Here is a 17,263-nt window from a genome sequence, read left to right on the forward strand (position 1 = left end):
AGTACAAGAAAAATTATATTGGTAGTCTAAGATGAAGTTACAATACCAAATAATTGCAATATTCACATCCTCAATATTTCAGGGGTTGCGATCACTTACGATCTCTACACCCCTGGGCTATCTCATAGTAAAACTGGATGCAACAGAATAGAACAGGTAATTTAGTCATTTGATGTACATCAAAAGAACCGCATAACGGTACACTGTGGTTGACTGTGTGGCTTTGATGTTAGGCGATGCTCTCTCTGTAGTCTTGAAAGGAAATCTTTGCTGGCCTGTGATTGGTCAAATGTTTTCAGCTGAGCTGCCTTCAATTTCACTATGAGATAGTCCAGGGGTGTAGGGATCGTAAGTGATCGGAACCCCTGGAGTATCGAGGATGCAATATTCCCTGCGTAATATATGTTAACAGTGAAGATTCACTTCGTTGTTTTGCCGCCTGGCGCAAATATACTAGACTAACACGTGGTAATTGGGATGGTAGCGGGACACATAAGGATCCGCGTTATAAAAGTTATCTTTCGATTTACTTTAATTAAATTGTTCAGAAGGAGGTTATAATACTGTAGTAGTATTAACGGAAAGCTGATATATTTTGCAACTTTACAAATTATTGTTTTTTTTATTTAATTTCCAATTTTAAAAAGAAAACCGTTTCGGAAATGAATACATTTCTACTGAGACTAGCGCCACCAACGGTGCTATCACGGGAATATCGGAAAGGGAGATATTGCGGCAGTGTCCGGGTGACTTGGCACACACAACTTTTCTACAATCGCCCTAGTTTTCACTGTAACGTATATTTTGAACTCAATGTTTAAATGACCAGATGTTGGACGCGTTTAGGTTTCCGTAAAAGTGTAAATATTAATTTTCCTGCGATTTCAATGAGCATTCACCTCGTTTAAATACCTTTATAAAACGCTTCAAACAACTAATGATTCACGAATAAAAACTTTCTTTACCACAAGACATCGACAGCATTGATAGATTTCTTATAGATACACATTATAGGTACACGTCATTGATATTGGCAGGACTACAGATTCTCTCGGTTTTAATAGTCGCACCTATAGTATATGGAGACTATGACTCGGAAAGAAGGCGAAAGAAAATGGCGATAGAAAAGTTATATTTTGTTTTACTATGGACGGCAGTGATCGTAAAGTCGTCTTATGGTAATGTATATTTAGTGTTTTAATTCTATCTATACCTTATATTTGTAAAATGGTGTTTATTTTCCTGAGATAAATATTAAAAATGAATATGATAAAAGTTGATGTTCTGAGGCATACCTGTGAAGGTTTTTTTCTTCTTCTTTTTTTTTTTTTTTTTTTTTTTTGACCTCTTCGGAAAACCCTAATAGACGTTTGAAGGCAAGACAACTTAGGACAAAACGGGAACTATCTTGAAATATAAGAAAAATGTTTCGTATCAAATATCCCAAAACTTCTAGGAAATTAAGACAAAGACCGCTGCATTCACGGAAATATCCCGAAACTTTCAGAAAGATGATTAAACAGAAGAAAATCATCTTAAAATATTAATAATTTATGATATAAATTATGTGAAATAATACCTATCCTATATAGGAAATATTCCATAACAGAAGAGAATGTCGCATACAGATAGTTGTTACTGAAGGGAATGTCCTATAACGGAAATGAAATTTATTTCGTAACTTAAAGAAATACCCTGTATCCGAGATGGAATGTCCAGTTAATTAATAGAAATACATATACCATAAATGAAGGAAAATATAGCTCTTGATGGAAGGAAATGTCGCGTAACTGAAGTGGAATATTACGTAAGTGAAGAGAAAATTTTACGTAACCGAAGGGAAATGCCCCGTAACCAAATGGAAATGTCCCATAACTGAAGGGAAATATTTCGTAAGTGAAGGGAAATATGCCGTTACTGAAGGGAACTGTACCGTAATTTAAGGGAAATGTCCCGTAACTGAAGGGAAATATGTCTTAACCGAAGATAAATGTCCCATAACTGTTGTGGAATATTACTTAATCGAAGGGAAATATGCGTTAACTGAAGGGAAATGTCCCGTAACTGAAGTGGAAAATGCCGTAACTGAAGGGAAAATAACGCGTAACTGCGTAACTGAAGGAAAATGTCCCGTAACTGAAGGGAAATATGCCGTAACTGAAGGGAAAAATGTCCCGCCTTAACTGAAGGAAATACCGTAACTGAAGGGAAATATGCCATTTCTGAAGGGAAATACCGTTACTGAAGGGAAATGTCCCGTTGGCTTGAAGAGGAAAATGCCGTAATTGAAGAGGAAGATTACGTAACTGAAGGAAAATGTCTCGTAACTGAAGGGAAATATGCCGTAATTGAAGAGGAATATTACGTCACTGAAGAAAAATGTCCAGTTAATAAATAGAAGTACATATACCATAAATGAAGGAAAATATAGCTCTTGATGGAAGGAAATGTCGCGTAACTGAAGTGGAATATTACGTAAGTGAAGAGAAAATTTTACGTAACCGAAGGGAAATGCCCCGTAACCAAATGGAAATGTCCCATAACTGAAGGGAAATATTTCGTAAGTGAAGGGAAATATGCCGTTACTGAAGGGAACTGTACCGTAATTGAAGGGAAATGTCCCGTAACCGAAGATAAATGTCCCATAACTGTTGTGGAATATTACTTAATCGAAGGGAAATATGCGTTAACTGAAGGGAAATGTCCCGTAACTGAAGTGGAAAATGCCGTAACTGAAGGGAAATGTCGCGTAACTGAAGGGAAATGTACCGTAACTGAAGGAAAATGTACCGTAACTGAAGGAAAATGTCCCGTAACTGAAGGGAATTATGCCGTAACCGAAGGGAAATTTCCCGTAACTGTTGTGGAATATTACTTAATCGAAGGAAATATGCCTTAACTGAAGGGAAATGTCCCGTAATTGAGGGAAATATGCCATTTCTGAAGGGAAAATTACCGTAACTGAAGGGAAATGTCCCGTAGCTGAAGAGGAAAATGCCGTAATTGAAGAGGAATATTACCTAACTGAAGGAAAATGTCCCGTAACTGAAGGGAAATATGCCGTAATTGAAGAGGAATATTACGTCACTGAAGGAAAATGTCCCGTAACTGAAGGGAAATATGCCGTAATTGAAGAGGAATAAAACGCATATAACTGAAGGGAAATGTCCCGTAACAGAAGGCCTGCGTGAAGGCGATTTTTTTTCAGAAATAGATATTCTAATTTGATAAGTAAATTTTTTCGTAATTAAAAAAAATCCGCCAATACACGGGAAATGTCTCGTAGCGTAGAGAAATACATCATAACTAAATAGAGGTAGCATCTCGAAACTGAAATCACAATCAAATATGAGTGTCCTATAAGTTAGGGTTGATATAATCTTACTGATTCAAAAATGGACAATCCTAATTATAGTAACTAAAAAGTAAATAGATATATAAATCCCTGAATATATGTTTTCAACTGTTGTAAGTTTTCTTCATACAATAGATCACGTAAAACATACGCCTTGTATTGTAGACAATTGATCACGTAAAACATACGCCATGTATTTGTAGACATTAGATAATGTAAAACATACGCCTTGTATTTGTAGACAATTGATCACGTAAAACATACGCCTTGTATTTGTAGACAATTGATCACGTAAAACATACGCCTTGTATTTGTAGACAATTGATCACGTAAAACATAACGCCTTGTATTTGTAGACAATTGATAACGTAAAACACACGCCTTGTTAATTTGTAGACAATTGATCACGTAAAACATACGCCTTGTATTTGTAGACAATTGATCACGTAAAACATACACCTTGTATTTGTAGACAATTGATCACGTAAAACATACGCCTTGTATTTGTAGACAATTGATCACGTAAAACATACGCCTTGTATTTGTAGACAATTGATCACGTAAAACATACGCCTTGTATTTGTAGACAATTGATCACGTAAAACATACGCCTTGTATTTGTAGACAATTGATCACGTAAAACATACACCTTGTATTTGTAGACAATTGATCACGTAAAACATACGCCTTGTATTTGTAGACAATTGATAACGTAAAACATACGCCTTGTATTTGTAGACAATTGATCACGTAAAACATACGCCTTGTATTTGTAGACAATTGATCACGTAAAACATACACCTTGTATTTGTAGACAATTGATAACGTAAAACATACGCCTTGTATTTGTAGACAATTGATCACGTAAAACATACGCCTTGTATTTGTAGACAATTGATCACGTAAAACATACGCCTTGTATTTGTAGACAATTGATCACGTAAAACATACGCCTTGTATTTGTAGACAATTGATCACGTAAAACATACACCTTGTATTTGTAGACAATTGATAACGTAAAACATACGCCTTGTATTTGTAGACAATTGATCACGTAAAACATACGCCTTGTATTTGTAGACAATTGATCACGTAAAACATACGCCTTGTATTTGTAGACAATATGATCACGTAAAACATACACCTTGTATTTGTAGACAATTGATCACGTAAAACATACGCCTTGTATTTGTAGACAATTGATAACGTAAAACATACGCCTTGTATTTGTAGACAATTGATCACGTAAAACATACGCCTTGTATTTGTAGACAATTGATCACGTAAAACATACACCTTGTATTTGTAGACAATTGATCACGTAAAACATACGCCTTGTATTTTTGTAGACAATTGATCACGTAAAACATACGCCTTGTATTTGTAGACAATTGATCACGTAAAACATACGCCTTGTATTTTGTCAGACAATTGATCACGTAAAACATACGCCTTGTATTTGTAGACAATGATCACGTAAAACATACGCCTTGTATTTGTAGACAATTGATCACGTAAAACATACGCCTTGTATTTGTAGACAATTGATCACGTAAAACATACGCCCTTGTATTTGTAGACAATTGATCACGTAAAACATACGCCTTGTATTTGTAGACAATTGATCACGTAAAAAAACATACGCCTTGTATTTGTAGACAATTGATCACGTAAAAACATACGCCTTGTATTTTGTAGACAATTGTTCACGTAAAACATACGCCTTGTATTTGTAGACAATTGAGTAACGAAAAACATACGCCTTGTATTTGTAGACAATTGATAACGTAAAACAATACGCCTTGTATTTGTAGACAATTGATCACGTAAAACATACGCCTTGTAAAACATACGCCTTGTATTTGTAACAATAGATCAACGTAAAACATACGCCTTGTATTTGTAGACAATTTATCACGTAAAACATACGCCTTGTATTTGACAAATTGATAACGTAAAACATACGCCTTGTATTTGTCACAATTGAATAACGTAAAACATACGCCTTGTATTTTGTCACCAATTGATCAACGTAAAACATACGCCTTGTATTTGTCACGTCAAAAACATACGCCTTGTATTTTTCACCATCAACGATAAAACAATTGTATTTGTAGACAATTGATAACGTAAAACAACGCCTTGTATTTGTCAACAATTGATCACGTAAAACATACGCCTTGTATTTGTAGACAATTGATCACGTAAAACATACGCCTTGTATTTGTAGACAATTGATCACGTAAAACATACGCCTTGTATTTGTAGACAATTGATCACGTAAAACATACGCCTTGTATTTGTAGACAATTGATCACGTAAAACATACGCCTTGTATTTGTAGACAATTGATCACGTAAAACATACGCCTTGTATTTGTAGACAATTGATCACGTAAAACATACGCCTTGTATTTGTAGACAATTGATCACGTAAAACATACGCCTTGTATTTGTCACCAATTGATCACGTAAAACATACGCCTTGTATTTGTCACCAATTGATCACGTAAAACATACGCCTTGTATTTGTAGACAATTGATCACGTAAAACATACGCCTTGTATTTGTAGACAATTGACACGTAAAACATACGCCTTGTATTTGTAGACAATTGATCACGTAAAACATACGCCTTGTATTTGTAGACCAATTGACAACGTAAAACATACGCCTTGTATTTGTCACACAATTGATAACGTAAAACATACGCCTTGTATTTATAGACAATTGATCACGTAAAACATACGCCTTGTATTTGTAGACAATTGATCACGTAAAACATACGCCTTGTATTTGTCACCAATTGATAACGTAAAACATACGCCTTGTATTTGTAGACAATTGACGTAAAACATACGCCTTGTATTTGTCACCAAATCACGTAAAACATACGCCATACACCTTGTATTTGTAGACAATAGATCACGTAAAACATACACCTTGTATTTGTAACAATTGATACGCCTTGTATTTGTAGGACAATAGATAACGTAAAACATACGCCTTGTATTTTAGACAATAGACACGTAAAACATATACTTTGTATTTGTAGTATTTTTGACATTTGATACATTTTTCTTACAAATTCGTGTTATTTACATTGTCTTTGAAAATAACTAATACCAATCGATTATTTATGTAAGATATTGTGACGTCATTAATTTTTTGTGCGAAATTCACGTCACTTTCTCTGAAAAGTATGACGTTTCGCTCGCAAACATGACGTGACAATTAATACTACCGCAGTTACATATAATTGTGCAATTTGGAAATACAGAATATTTCAAATATGTTTTTAATATTTTGTTTAACATACAATGACAAGGTGAAATTAATATTTTTAGGTGCTGTTCTTATTCTTTATTTCTTTCAGTTTTAAAGGATAAAAAAATAGATTTGTATGATATGGATATATACAAAATGTCACACAAAATTAAGAGTGTACTTTAATAAACCGCGGGGGTGTTCATGATGAGAAAAGACTCACACTTCTGTGTTAATATATTGTAGGCAAAGCCTATCTGAGAGCGCAGCAGTTAATAATTCTTTCGTTGTTGTTTTTTAACTGTGTTACTAAAAGAGAAATATGCCAGATTGTGTGCGCTTCGGCCGCACAGAGAGCTGCGCTCTTAATTAATAATAATAGCTTTGCTGAATTACTGACATTGAATTTATAACAAGAAAAACAATATTGAACACAGGATACTTCTACTTTCACTTTCTGCAAAAATACGTAACTGCGGCTACAAAATATATCTCGACGTCATTCTCCGTTGCCAGGCGGAAAATTCCGAAGCAATTGCTCACGTAAAACGGCTTTTAAGTTAAGATTCAGGATAAAATGTAAATGTTAGATTCAGGTAAGAATAAATTGCAATGTTTATCTTTCACTAATGCTTTCATTTTGAAATTTTCCAGACCTATGTAACTTGTTTGTAATCACGCGTGATGTGATTTTGTAATCAAGCGAAAGTGTGACTTTGGATACTGTCTTGCTGTTGGATCTTGCTTTGACTTCCGGTTTCCGGTTTACGAGAAATTTTTCCAAACTCTACATATATTGGATGATTTTCATAGAATAACGTTACCGAGACACCTCTATCACAAGAGTTCCCGTTCGCTTCGCTCTTATTAATCTATCGAAATTCGTGAAATTCCAAATTTGTTGAGGGACTTTTTAAATGAAATCATTGCATCGTTGATTCAGATAATCAGGAACGACGTTACAAACAGCTTCGTCATTTTTTTACGTCATGAACAGATAACATAATTTTTAAGCCAATAAAAGTCCTTGTTACAGGCACGATCTAAATAAACGTCGTTATCTTTTCCCAGGTGCTGCCCCAACCTTCGATAACCTCGATGATACATACACTATGGTGGACACCGGCACTGCCGTTACAACTATCTTTACCCTGGCAGCTTCAGATACAGATGGAGACATCCAAGGCTACTCTATGACACGATCCGCTGGCTACTTCTCTCTTGTTAGTGGAGGAAGTATGTAATGTTTCAACATAGCAGAGTTATCTGCCTTTTCGAAACAGTATCGATTGTGACGTCATGATTTTTTAGTAAGATTAAATAAGTTTTCCTAAAAAATCAATCTCTCCCAGAGTTCATTGCGGTCACCAGATTAGACTGGTTCCCATCTCAATTACCTCCCTTGTGGAAGCTACACTGCAACCTGGCGGAGAGTAGAGAACTAGGGTGAAGGAACCAGTTTAACCTGATTTGAATTTGAGGATTGTAATGAACCCAGGAGACACTAAAAATATGGCGTTACCTCGTTACAGGCAATAGTTAATCACAATGGTAAAACAATGAGTATTATACAAATACAGGAACTATAGACCTGTGTAACAAACAATGTAAAATGTTTAGATGTAATATTATTGGATAAACATTATGAGGCACAGCCAGTATGGAGGTTAACTGGTACGTATTTCTGAGATTAATGGACTTCGTCATGAAATGTACAAAAACGATACATTTTTTTTCTGCAATAGCTGCCGTCCAAACCACCGGGGCAGTCCCAGCGGGAGTTTATAGTCTGGACTTCAGAGTTATGGATGCAACAGGGGGTCAGGATACAGGGACGCTCACAGTCACCGTGACCAACTCCGTAAGTAAAATACGGGGACGCTCACAGTCACCGTGACCAACTCCGTAAGTAAAATACAGGGACGCTCACAGTCACCGTGACCAACTCCGTAAGTAAAATACGGGGACGCTCACAGTCACCGTGACCAACTCCGTAAGTAAAATACAGGGACGCTCACAGTCACCGTGACCAACTCCGTAAGTAAAATACAGGGACGCTCACAGTCACCGTGACCAACTCCGTAAGTAAAATACAGGGACGCTCACAGTCACCGTGACCAACTCCGTAAGTAAAAATACCTCTGAGCGGGGACGCTCACAGTCACCGTGACCAACTCCGTAAGTAAAATACAGGGACGCTCACAGTCACCGTGACCAACTCCGTAAGTAAAATACAGGGACGCTCACAGTCACCGTGACCAACTCCGTAAGTAAAATACAGGGACGCTCACAGTCACCGTGACCAACTCCGTAAGTAAAATACAGGGACGCTCACAGTCACCGTGACCAACTCCGTAAGTAAAATACAGGGACGCTCACAGTCACCGTGACCAACTCCGTAAGTAAAATACAGGGACGCTCACAGTCACCGTGACCAACTCCGTAAGTAAAATACAGGGACGCTCACAGTCACCGTGACCAACTCCGTAAGTAAAATACAGGGACGCTCACAGTCACGTGACCAACTCTGTAAGTAAAATACAGGGACGCTCACAGTCACCGTGACCAACTCCGTAAGTAAAATACAGGGACGCTCACAGTCACCGTCACTCCGTAAGTGACTCACAGTCACCGTGACCAACTCCGTAAGTAAAATACAGGGACGCTCACAGTCACCGTGACCAACTCCGTAAGTAAAATACAGGGACGCTCACAGTCACCGTGACCAACTCCGTAAGTAAAATACAGGGACGCTCACAGTCACCGTGACCAACTCCGTAAGTAAAATACAGGGACGCTCACAGTCACCGTGACCAACTCCGTAAGTAAAATACAGGGACGCTCACAGTCACCGTGACCAACTCCGTAAGTAAAATACAGGGACGCTCACAGTCACCGTGACCAACTCCGTAAGTAAAATACAGGGACGCTCACAGTCACCGTGACTAACTCCGTAAGTAAAATACAGGGACGCTCACAGTCACCGTGACCAACTCCGTAAGTAAAATACAGGGACGCTCACAGTCACCGTGACCAACTCCGTAAGTAAAATACGGGGACGCTCACAGTCATCGTGACCAACTCCGTAAGTAAAATACAGGGACGCTCACAGTCACCGTGACCAACTCCGTAAGTAAAATACAGGGACGCTCACAGTCACCGTGACTAACTCCGTAAGTAAAATACAGGGACGCTCACAGTCACCGTGACCAACTCCGTAAAGTAAAATACAGGGACGCTCACAGTCACCGTGACCAACTCCGTAAGTAAAATACGGGGACGCTCACAGTCATCGTGACCATCTCCGTAAGTAAAATACAGGGACGCTCACAGTCACCGTGACCAACTCCGTAAGTAAAATACAGGGACGCTCACAGTCACCGTGACAACTCGTAAGTAAATACGGGACGCTCACAGTCACGTGACAACTCCGTAAGTAAAATACAGGGACGCTCACAGTCACCGTGACCATCTCCGTAAGTAAAATACGGGACGCTCACAGTCATCGTGACCAACTCCGTAAGTAAAATACAGGGACGCTCACAGTCATCGTGACCATCTCCGTAAGTAAAATACGGGGACGCTCACAGTCACCGTGACCAACTCCGTAAGTAAAATACAGGGACGCTCACAGTCACCGTGACCAACTCCGTAAGTAAAATACAGGGACGCTCACAGTCACCGTGACCAACTCCGTAAGTAAAATACAGGGACGCTCACAGTCACCGTGACAACTCCGTAAGTAAAATACAGGGACGCTCACAGTCACCGTGACTAACTCCGTAAGTAAAATACAGGGACGCTCACAGTCACCGTGACTAACTCCGTAAGTAAAATACAGGGACGCTCACAGTCACCGTGACCAACTCCGTAAGTAAAATACAGGGACGCTCACAGTCACCGTGACCAACTCCGTAAGTAAAATACAGGGACGCTCACAGTCACCGTGACCAACTCCGTAAGTAAAATACAGGGACGCTCACAGTCACCGTGACCAACTCCGTAAGTAAAATACAGGGACGCTCACAGTCACCGTGACCAACTCCGTAAGTAAAATACGGGGACGCTCACAGTCACCGTGACCAACTCCGTAAGTAAAATACGGGGACGCTCACAGTCATCGTGACCAACTCCGTAAGTAAAATACAGGGACGCTCACAGTCACCGTGACCAACTCCGTAAGTAAAATACGAGGACGCTCACAGTCACCGTGACCATCTCCGTAAGTAAAATACGGGAACGCTCACAGTCATCGTGACCAACTCCGTAAGATTGATTGATGAGGTTTAATCTACTATTCCGTTTATATCCTAGTCTAGGGCACAGTTTATATGGTTCGCTGTTTAAGTCAATCAGGGCAAGTAAATGACAAATGTATTCCCTCTTTTCTCTATAGGCCCCCGTACTGACAAACGCCGCCTGGACCGCCACGGCGACAGAATCCGAAACTGCCGAGGCACAGATCTTCCTGATTGAATACACAGACGCCTCCGCTGATGACTTTGTCGACTGTGTCGTCCAACTCCCTACCACTCCGGCTTCCACGGATTTCTTCGTCCGCTATGATACCACAAACAGCAGTGAGTTCAGTCAATCTTGTTTCTTAGAGTTATATCCCTTCACCAGTTACCTGAGTCCCATATCATGTTTCATTAAGTATCAGGTGCCTGTTTAGGCCCAAAGGGCCTCTTGTTTGAATTATTTATTCCATACCATTTTAATACAAAGGTGAGTAAGTGATCGTAGCATGTTTTATCTGTCTTTGTATTCCAAATGGTTTTTTTCTCGGCTTCATCCAATATGCATATATTTTACCGGGTGTCTCTGCAATCGGAACACCTCGCCCACTTCTTCGAGCATAGGCTCGGACCTTACTGTATGAATACAAATGAAAATGATGTACATATGTATTTTGTGATCCGCCGGACGACGGCCAAATTACCGACTACATGTAGGACTATATTACAGAGGGTTATCTCCCTTCTAAACATAAAGCGTTATTTTGGAATTCTCATACATATAGCTGTATCTTTATTCTACATGTACATTTTAGATCTACATGTAAATGTATGCACATCCACAAGAAGAATAACTTAAATTTATGTTTTACAAGATGTATATGCAATATATTTAATTAAATCAACATGAATGCTCGAACAAGAATAATTTGACGCAGTTATGTTCTTTAAACAAAATCATTTTTACAGAAAATTCACCCAACGATAACCTTTTATGAATGGAATATATATATTGTGCGTTCATAAACCATTGTGTTTTTTTTTACCGAAATGCCAGTGTAATTTTGTATGGTGATCGTTAGATATTGGAACCCAAAAAGCCAGATACATATAATTAAGATGTAAGATACATGTCGTTGTGTATATACCAGTAAGGTTTTGTTTATATATCATATGAAAACTATATAGACGATGAGCTTATTTATGTACATGTGCATACTTCTGTCCTTGACTTTGGTTGCGCGGCATCATCATTTCAATTAATTTATCATAAAAAATATATTCTACAGAAAATAATGAGACATAAATACAATGTATATAAATACATGAATATACACAATTAAGGAAATATTATCGCACATATTACAAACATTTCTTCTAATTTTATTAAACATCTATTATAATCAATAATGTATATATATTTAAGTTGTTATCGATATATCTCTAGTTTTATTAGAATGTAATCATAATTTGAAAGAAGTTTATAAAGTAGACGTAACTTTTTGAATTGTCGTTTTAAGAACACGTAAAATTAAAGCGATTTCATGTTATAAAACGTTTTCGTTCAACAAAATTGAGGATGTCGTTGAAACACGGTCCATTATCGCTGTCTAAAATATCTATATGTATCGCTTTCCTAGAAATTAAAGAATCATAGAGGCTCTAATTTTAATTAGTTACCACCTAATTTTAGCTTTGTGTGACTAAACGTCTTATAGCTAAACTGGTCTCTGTGTATAAGTACAATAATTTAAGCGGTACGCGTGGCAGAAAGGACTTGCGTAACAAATAAATAAATAAATGGAAAAAAAATGAACGACCCATCCCTCAAACACAAACGGTTATCTTCTGTGTTAATGACGCACAACGCCAATTACATTTAAGGATTTTACAAATATAACTCTCTCTAATTTTGAAATAAATCTTTGCCAGTGCTAATGATTGTATCTGTAAAAATCAAAGAACTAAAATGCCGCGCTACCACATGAAATTTGAAGACACAATTATTATCAGAAATCAGTTTCATAATAGGGATACGTAATGAACAAACAAATCCACTTAATATTTGACCCATATTTTCTCTATATATGATTTTTAGAGAGATGTGCGAAAATGTAATAACTTGTTCACTTGATCCCTTCCAAACAGCCAAAATGTGATAGATATATTTAAATATATCTGAAAAATAAAAATGAAAAATATAAAAAAAAATATGTATGTTTATGCTTATAATTATTACCACCGTACCGATAGAAAAAAATTCTAGACATTAAGATAAATTTAACATTTACAGAAAAAAATAAAAAGAAGAGATGAAATACACGATACCCGTTAATTGATCGTCATAATTTCTATTATTTAATGGAAACAGGTTTAAAGGACCTGTTTTCGCTGAGACCTTTTAAACGAAGGCCATATGTTTGGCTTTCCATTCTTTACGTGCATTGTACTATTTACAATTCAAAAGACTATGTATGGTTTGGGCCCTTTTTGGCCCCCAAATCTATAGATTTAAGAAATTAAGAAATAAACTTTTTACATTTGATATAGTTAGTATATCCATCCGTGATTTAATTTTAATAACAGTTTTTTAACTTTGCAACTTTAATTAAGTTACCGTTGTTACACCAAAATATACATAAATTAAAGATGCTCTACCGCCGACAGGACATAAATGATACCCATCATTTTAACAATAATTGGTGTTTAATCGTAAATATATATGACTAATTAACATAAAAATCATTTGAAATAATTTATTTTGGTTTCGGTGCATGCGCAATCAGTACTGCATTCCACATAGGACTTAGAGCATCACGGAATTTTTTTGGGGTGCAGTCAATTATTTTTGATATTTTGATATTGGTGTAAAATTGGAAGCTCAATTTGTAATGGTAATAAAGGTGTAAAGTAAGAAACTTTTGTAACTGAAGAAAAATACTGAATCATCTACTCCTGTTTTGATAGAGGAAAAATTTCAATTTGTCAGCGGTGGAGCATCTTTAACTGAATTTCAATTTTTTGTCATTTTTTGCAATTTTTTAAATATTTTTGTCAAAGAAACAATAGAGCGCAATCTTAATCAAACTTAACATTTGTTCTGAATATGTAGGTACCTAAGACACATCTTTAGTAGAAATATAAAATTTGTGCAATGATGCGCTCAGTGGTTCTAGATGAAAAACCAAATTTCAACATTTTTATATTTTTTGCATATTTAGGATGGTTACCATAGCAACTAGAACTGCAAGGATACATAATAACCATATCTATTATATCAAGGATGTACTCGATATTTGATATTCAACAATTTAATCACTAAATAACAGGTTTGTAAAACCTTTGATGGATTTTGGGGTCAAAAAGCGGTCACACCGTCACACCATACATATTGTTTTTACCGATTTTCGATCTAGATCCCTAAAACGTCTAAACATCCTCAATGGTCACTCTAATGGGTCCATATTGATACAAACTGTAAATACATTCTCAAGGCCCTGTGAGGATTCTGTGTCGTCTCCTTCACTGATTTCTGCGTCCGCTGTGATACCACAATTTTGTTGGTTTGTGCTTACGGCCCATCGACAACCAAGATCATTTTAGGGCCAAACTACAAGTCGTGATACCACAAACAGCGTTGAGTTCAGTCAAAACCGATCGGACGTTAGATGTTAAGCATTTATGAAAGTCTCATCAGTTTTCATAATTAAATCGTGGACAACTACCTGTGTATTACCTGTGAAATATAATTATGTATACCGTAATTAATTATCAGAGCCATGTGAGCATGAAGATTACTTACAAAGTACAACAGTAAATAGCAAGTTTATTCTGTGTATATTATGCAGTGTATGTACAATGCAAAATGACTTACAAAGTACAGCAGGTAAAATAACAAGTTTATTCTGTGTAGAGTATGCAGTATATGTACAACAGAACCCCACCCTTACTGCTTCTTCCTATGTGGTGCCCATAGCCTGTACCGATGAGAGTGGCGCCTCCGCGACAAATTCACTCACAGTCACCGTCGGACAGAACGCCGACCCAGTCTTCCAAAATCCTGGAGGTAAGTCACGTCATCATCTCTCAGACCGAGGCTAAGCACAGAACGCCGACCCAGTCTGCCAAAATCCTGGAGGTAAGTCACGTCATCATCTCTCAGACCGAGGCTAAACACAGCTAAGCACAGAACGCCGACCCGGCCTTTCAAAACCCTGGAGGTAAGTAACGTCATCATCTCTCAGACCGAGGCTAAACACAGAACGCCGACCCAGTCTTCCGAGGTAAATAACGTCATCATCTTTTTACATTGAGGCTAATACTACAGAAAGCCGACCTGGCCCTAAGATAATAAAACAAGTCTAATTAGTCTTAAGTTTAGACTGACACAATCACAGATGACTTTGCAAAAGAAAAATCCGTCATTTTTTAATAGCTAATCAAAAACTTAAATTAAGTCTAAGACTCTTTCGTGATCCTAGAGCCTGGTTATCCAAAACTCTAAAGGTAAAATTACGTCACCATATCTCAAACCGAGGCTAAAACCATAAAACACCGTCCCGGTTATCCAAATATTCGGGGGTGAGTGACGTCATCATGTCTCAAACCGAGGCTAAAACCTTAGAATACCGACCCGGTTATCCAAATCTTTGGAGGTAAGTGACGTAATCATGTCTCAAACCGAGGCTAAAACCTTGGAACACCGACCTGGTTATCCGGTGAAATCTTTGGAGGTAAGCGACGTCACCATGTCTCACACCGAGGCTAAAATCACAGAACGCCGACCCCGTTATCCAAGTCCTCGAAGGTTTACGTGACGTCAAATCTATAACAGGTTCCGTTACCACACTCTGGTATCATCAGATATTGTATATTACACTTAGGATGGAAGCTAACGTAGTTTAATATTTTGTTCATCTATGTTTCCGTATAAAATAAATTTACGTCAGGTTAAAAATAATACAGTATGACGTCATCAAAAGTTGTGATTTATTTCTGCACTCGGATCGAGACTAACGTAGTTTTATTGTGTCACTTCTTTATCATAATGAGATAATAAAGGTATAAAGCTAGTATATAAATAATCCAAAATAAAAAGCCAAAATAAATTCGAAGTAAAATCAAAATCATTTCTATGGAATATTTATTCAGCCACTATAGAGCCTTCTTCAGTCCAAAATCTGTTTATGTTTCCAGCTACCGTTTCCGTGAACAGTGAGTCAACATCAGTGGGTACCATTGTACACACAGTAACAACAACAGATACAGACAGTACACAACTCTTCTACAATATGACCACCAACCCGACCGGCGCTCCATTTCAAATACAAGATTGTAAGTATCAAATAATGGTCTAAGGTAGACAACTCGTACATCTGCAGCAGTCGCAGTAGAGCATAGCAAAACAAAAATTTTTGATTATTTTCTTTAACCTCAAAGAATTGAATTATTTTCACACAAAACAACACAGTGTAGATATGATACTTAAACACCAATATATATCTAGATCTACATATATTAAGATATAAAATCAATGTCACAAACAATTAAGTGGTGTAACGATATAACCAGTACAAGGAACATACAATCATCAAAAAGAACGACGGAATAATACCATATAATGTTCAATATTTAGTTTGATTTATTTGTTGATATTTAGCTGGAGACATCCTTTTGTCACAGTCCCTCCTCGGTTTAACACAGGCCTCCTACGCCCTCTCCGTGTACGTCTATGATGGTTATAATCTGGTAGGGCCGGACATCGTCACTATAAATGTCGCAGGTAAGTCAAACGGAGTTACCTCCCGTCTCTGTTAAGTTTCTTTGGACTTATATCCCGACTCTGACTTTTCGTTTCTTTTTTGTCACACGGAGTTATCTTCCATTTCATATGAAGCTATTTTCATTCTTTATCATATGAAGCTATTTTCATTCTTTATCATACAGAGTTATCTCCCGTCTCAATCCTATGCAATAGACCATTTGCCGGTTTCCAATAGGTTAGCGATTAGAGTGATCTCCCTTGAAACACAAAAGAATTCCATCGGGCAAAAAGTTGGTCTTTACTCATACTCCAATAAAAAGTGGGCTCAGTTGTAATGCTGTGTTTGCTAAAATTAAATTGTTTTTGCTTGTATTTGGTTGTTGAGTGCATTAAATCAAGCTGAGAGATATGTGTAAAGGCTGTCAAAATATTCATTTAGCGATGCAGCCTGTGCCGGGCATAGCGAAACGTTTTATTTATCGGATTCAGCTTATCTTTACAATACTTGATATATATTTTCATCAGATTTTATGTCTCCGTTTATAAGCCTATTGTATAGGAAGTCGTGTAATTTGATTTGTTTGTTTATATCGGTAATTTTATCACAATAACGTATGCGGACAGCGGCGATACAACGGAG

The 17,263-nt window shown here is 37.3% G+C and overlaps 1 protein-coding gene across 1 annotated transcript in view; it reads left to right on the forward strand.

The window, feature by feature from the left end:
• Positions 1-982: 982 nt before the first annotated feature.
• LOC138308998 (cadherin EGF LAG seven-pass G-type receptor fmi-1-like) overlaps positions 983-17,263 on the forward strand; it is a 29,051-nt gene continuing 12,770 nt past the window's right edge. Inside the window, exons 1-7 of the mRNA XM_069250084.1 lie at positions 983-1,178; positions 7,693-7,857; positions 8,367-8,482; positions 11,018-11,201; positions 14,773-14,925; positions 16,056-16,193; positions 16,519-16,641. Of these exons, the coding sequence (XP_069106185.1) occupies positions 1,115-1,178; positions 7,693-7,857; positions 8,367-8,482; positions 11,018-11,201; positions 14,773-14,925; positions 16,056-16,193; positions 16,519-16,641 (943 nt within the window). The 5' untranslated portion in view covers positions 983-1,114. The remainder of the gene's footprint in view (positions 1,179-7,692; positions 7,858-8,366; positions 8,483-11,017; positions 11,202-14,772; positions 14,926-16,055; positions 16,194-16,518; positions 16,642-17,263) is intronic.

The sequence above is a fragment of the Argopecten irradians genome, chromosome 15 (assembly GCF_041381155.1).
Source record: "Argopecten irradians isolate NY chromosome 15, Ai_NY, whole genome shotgun sequence".
Lineage (NCBI taxonomy): Eukaryota > Metazoa > Mollusca > Bivalvia > Pectinida > Pectinidae > Argopecten > Argopecten irradians.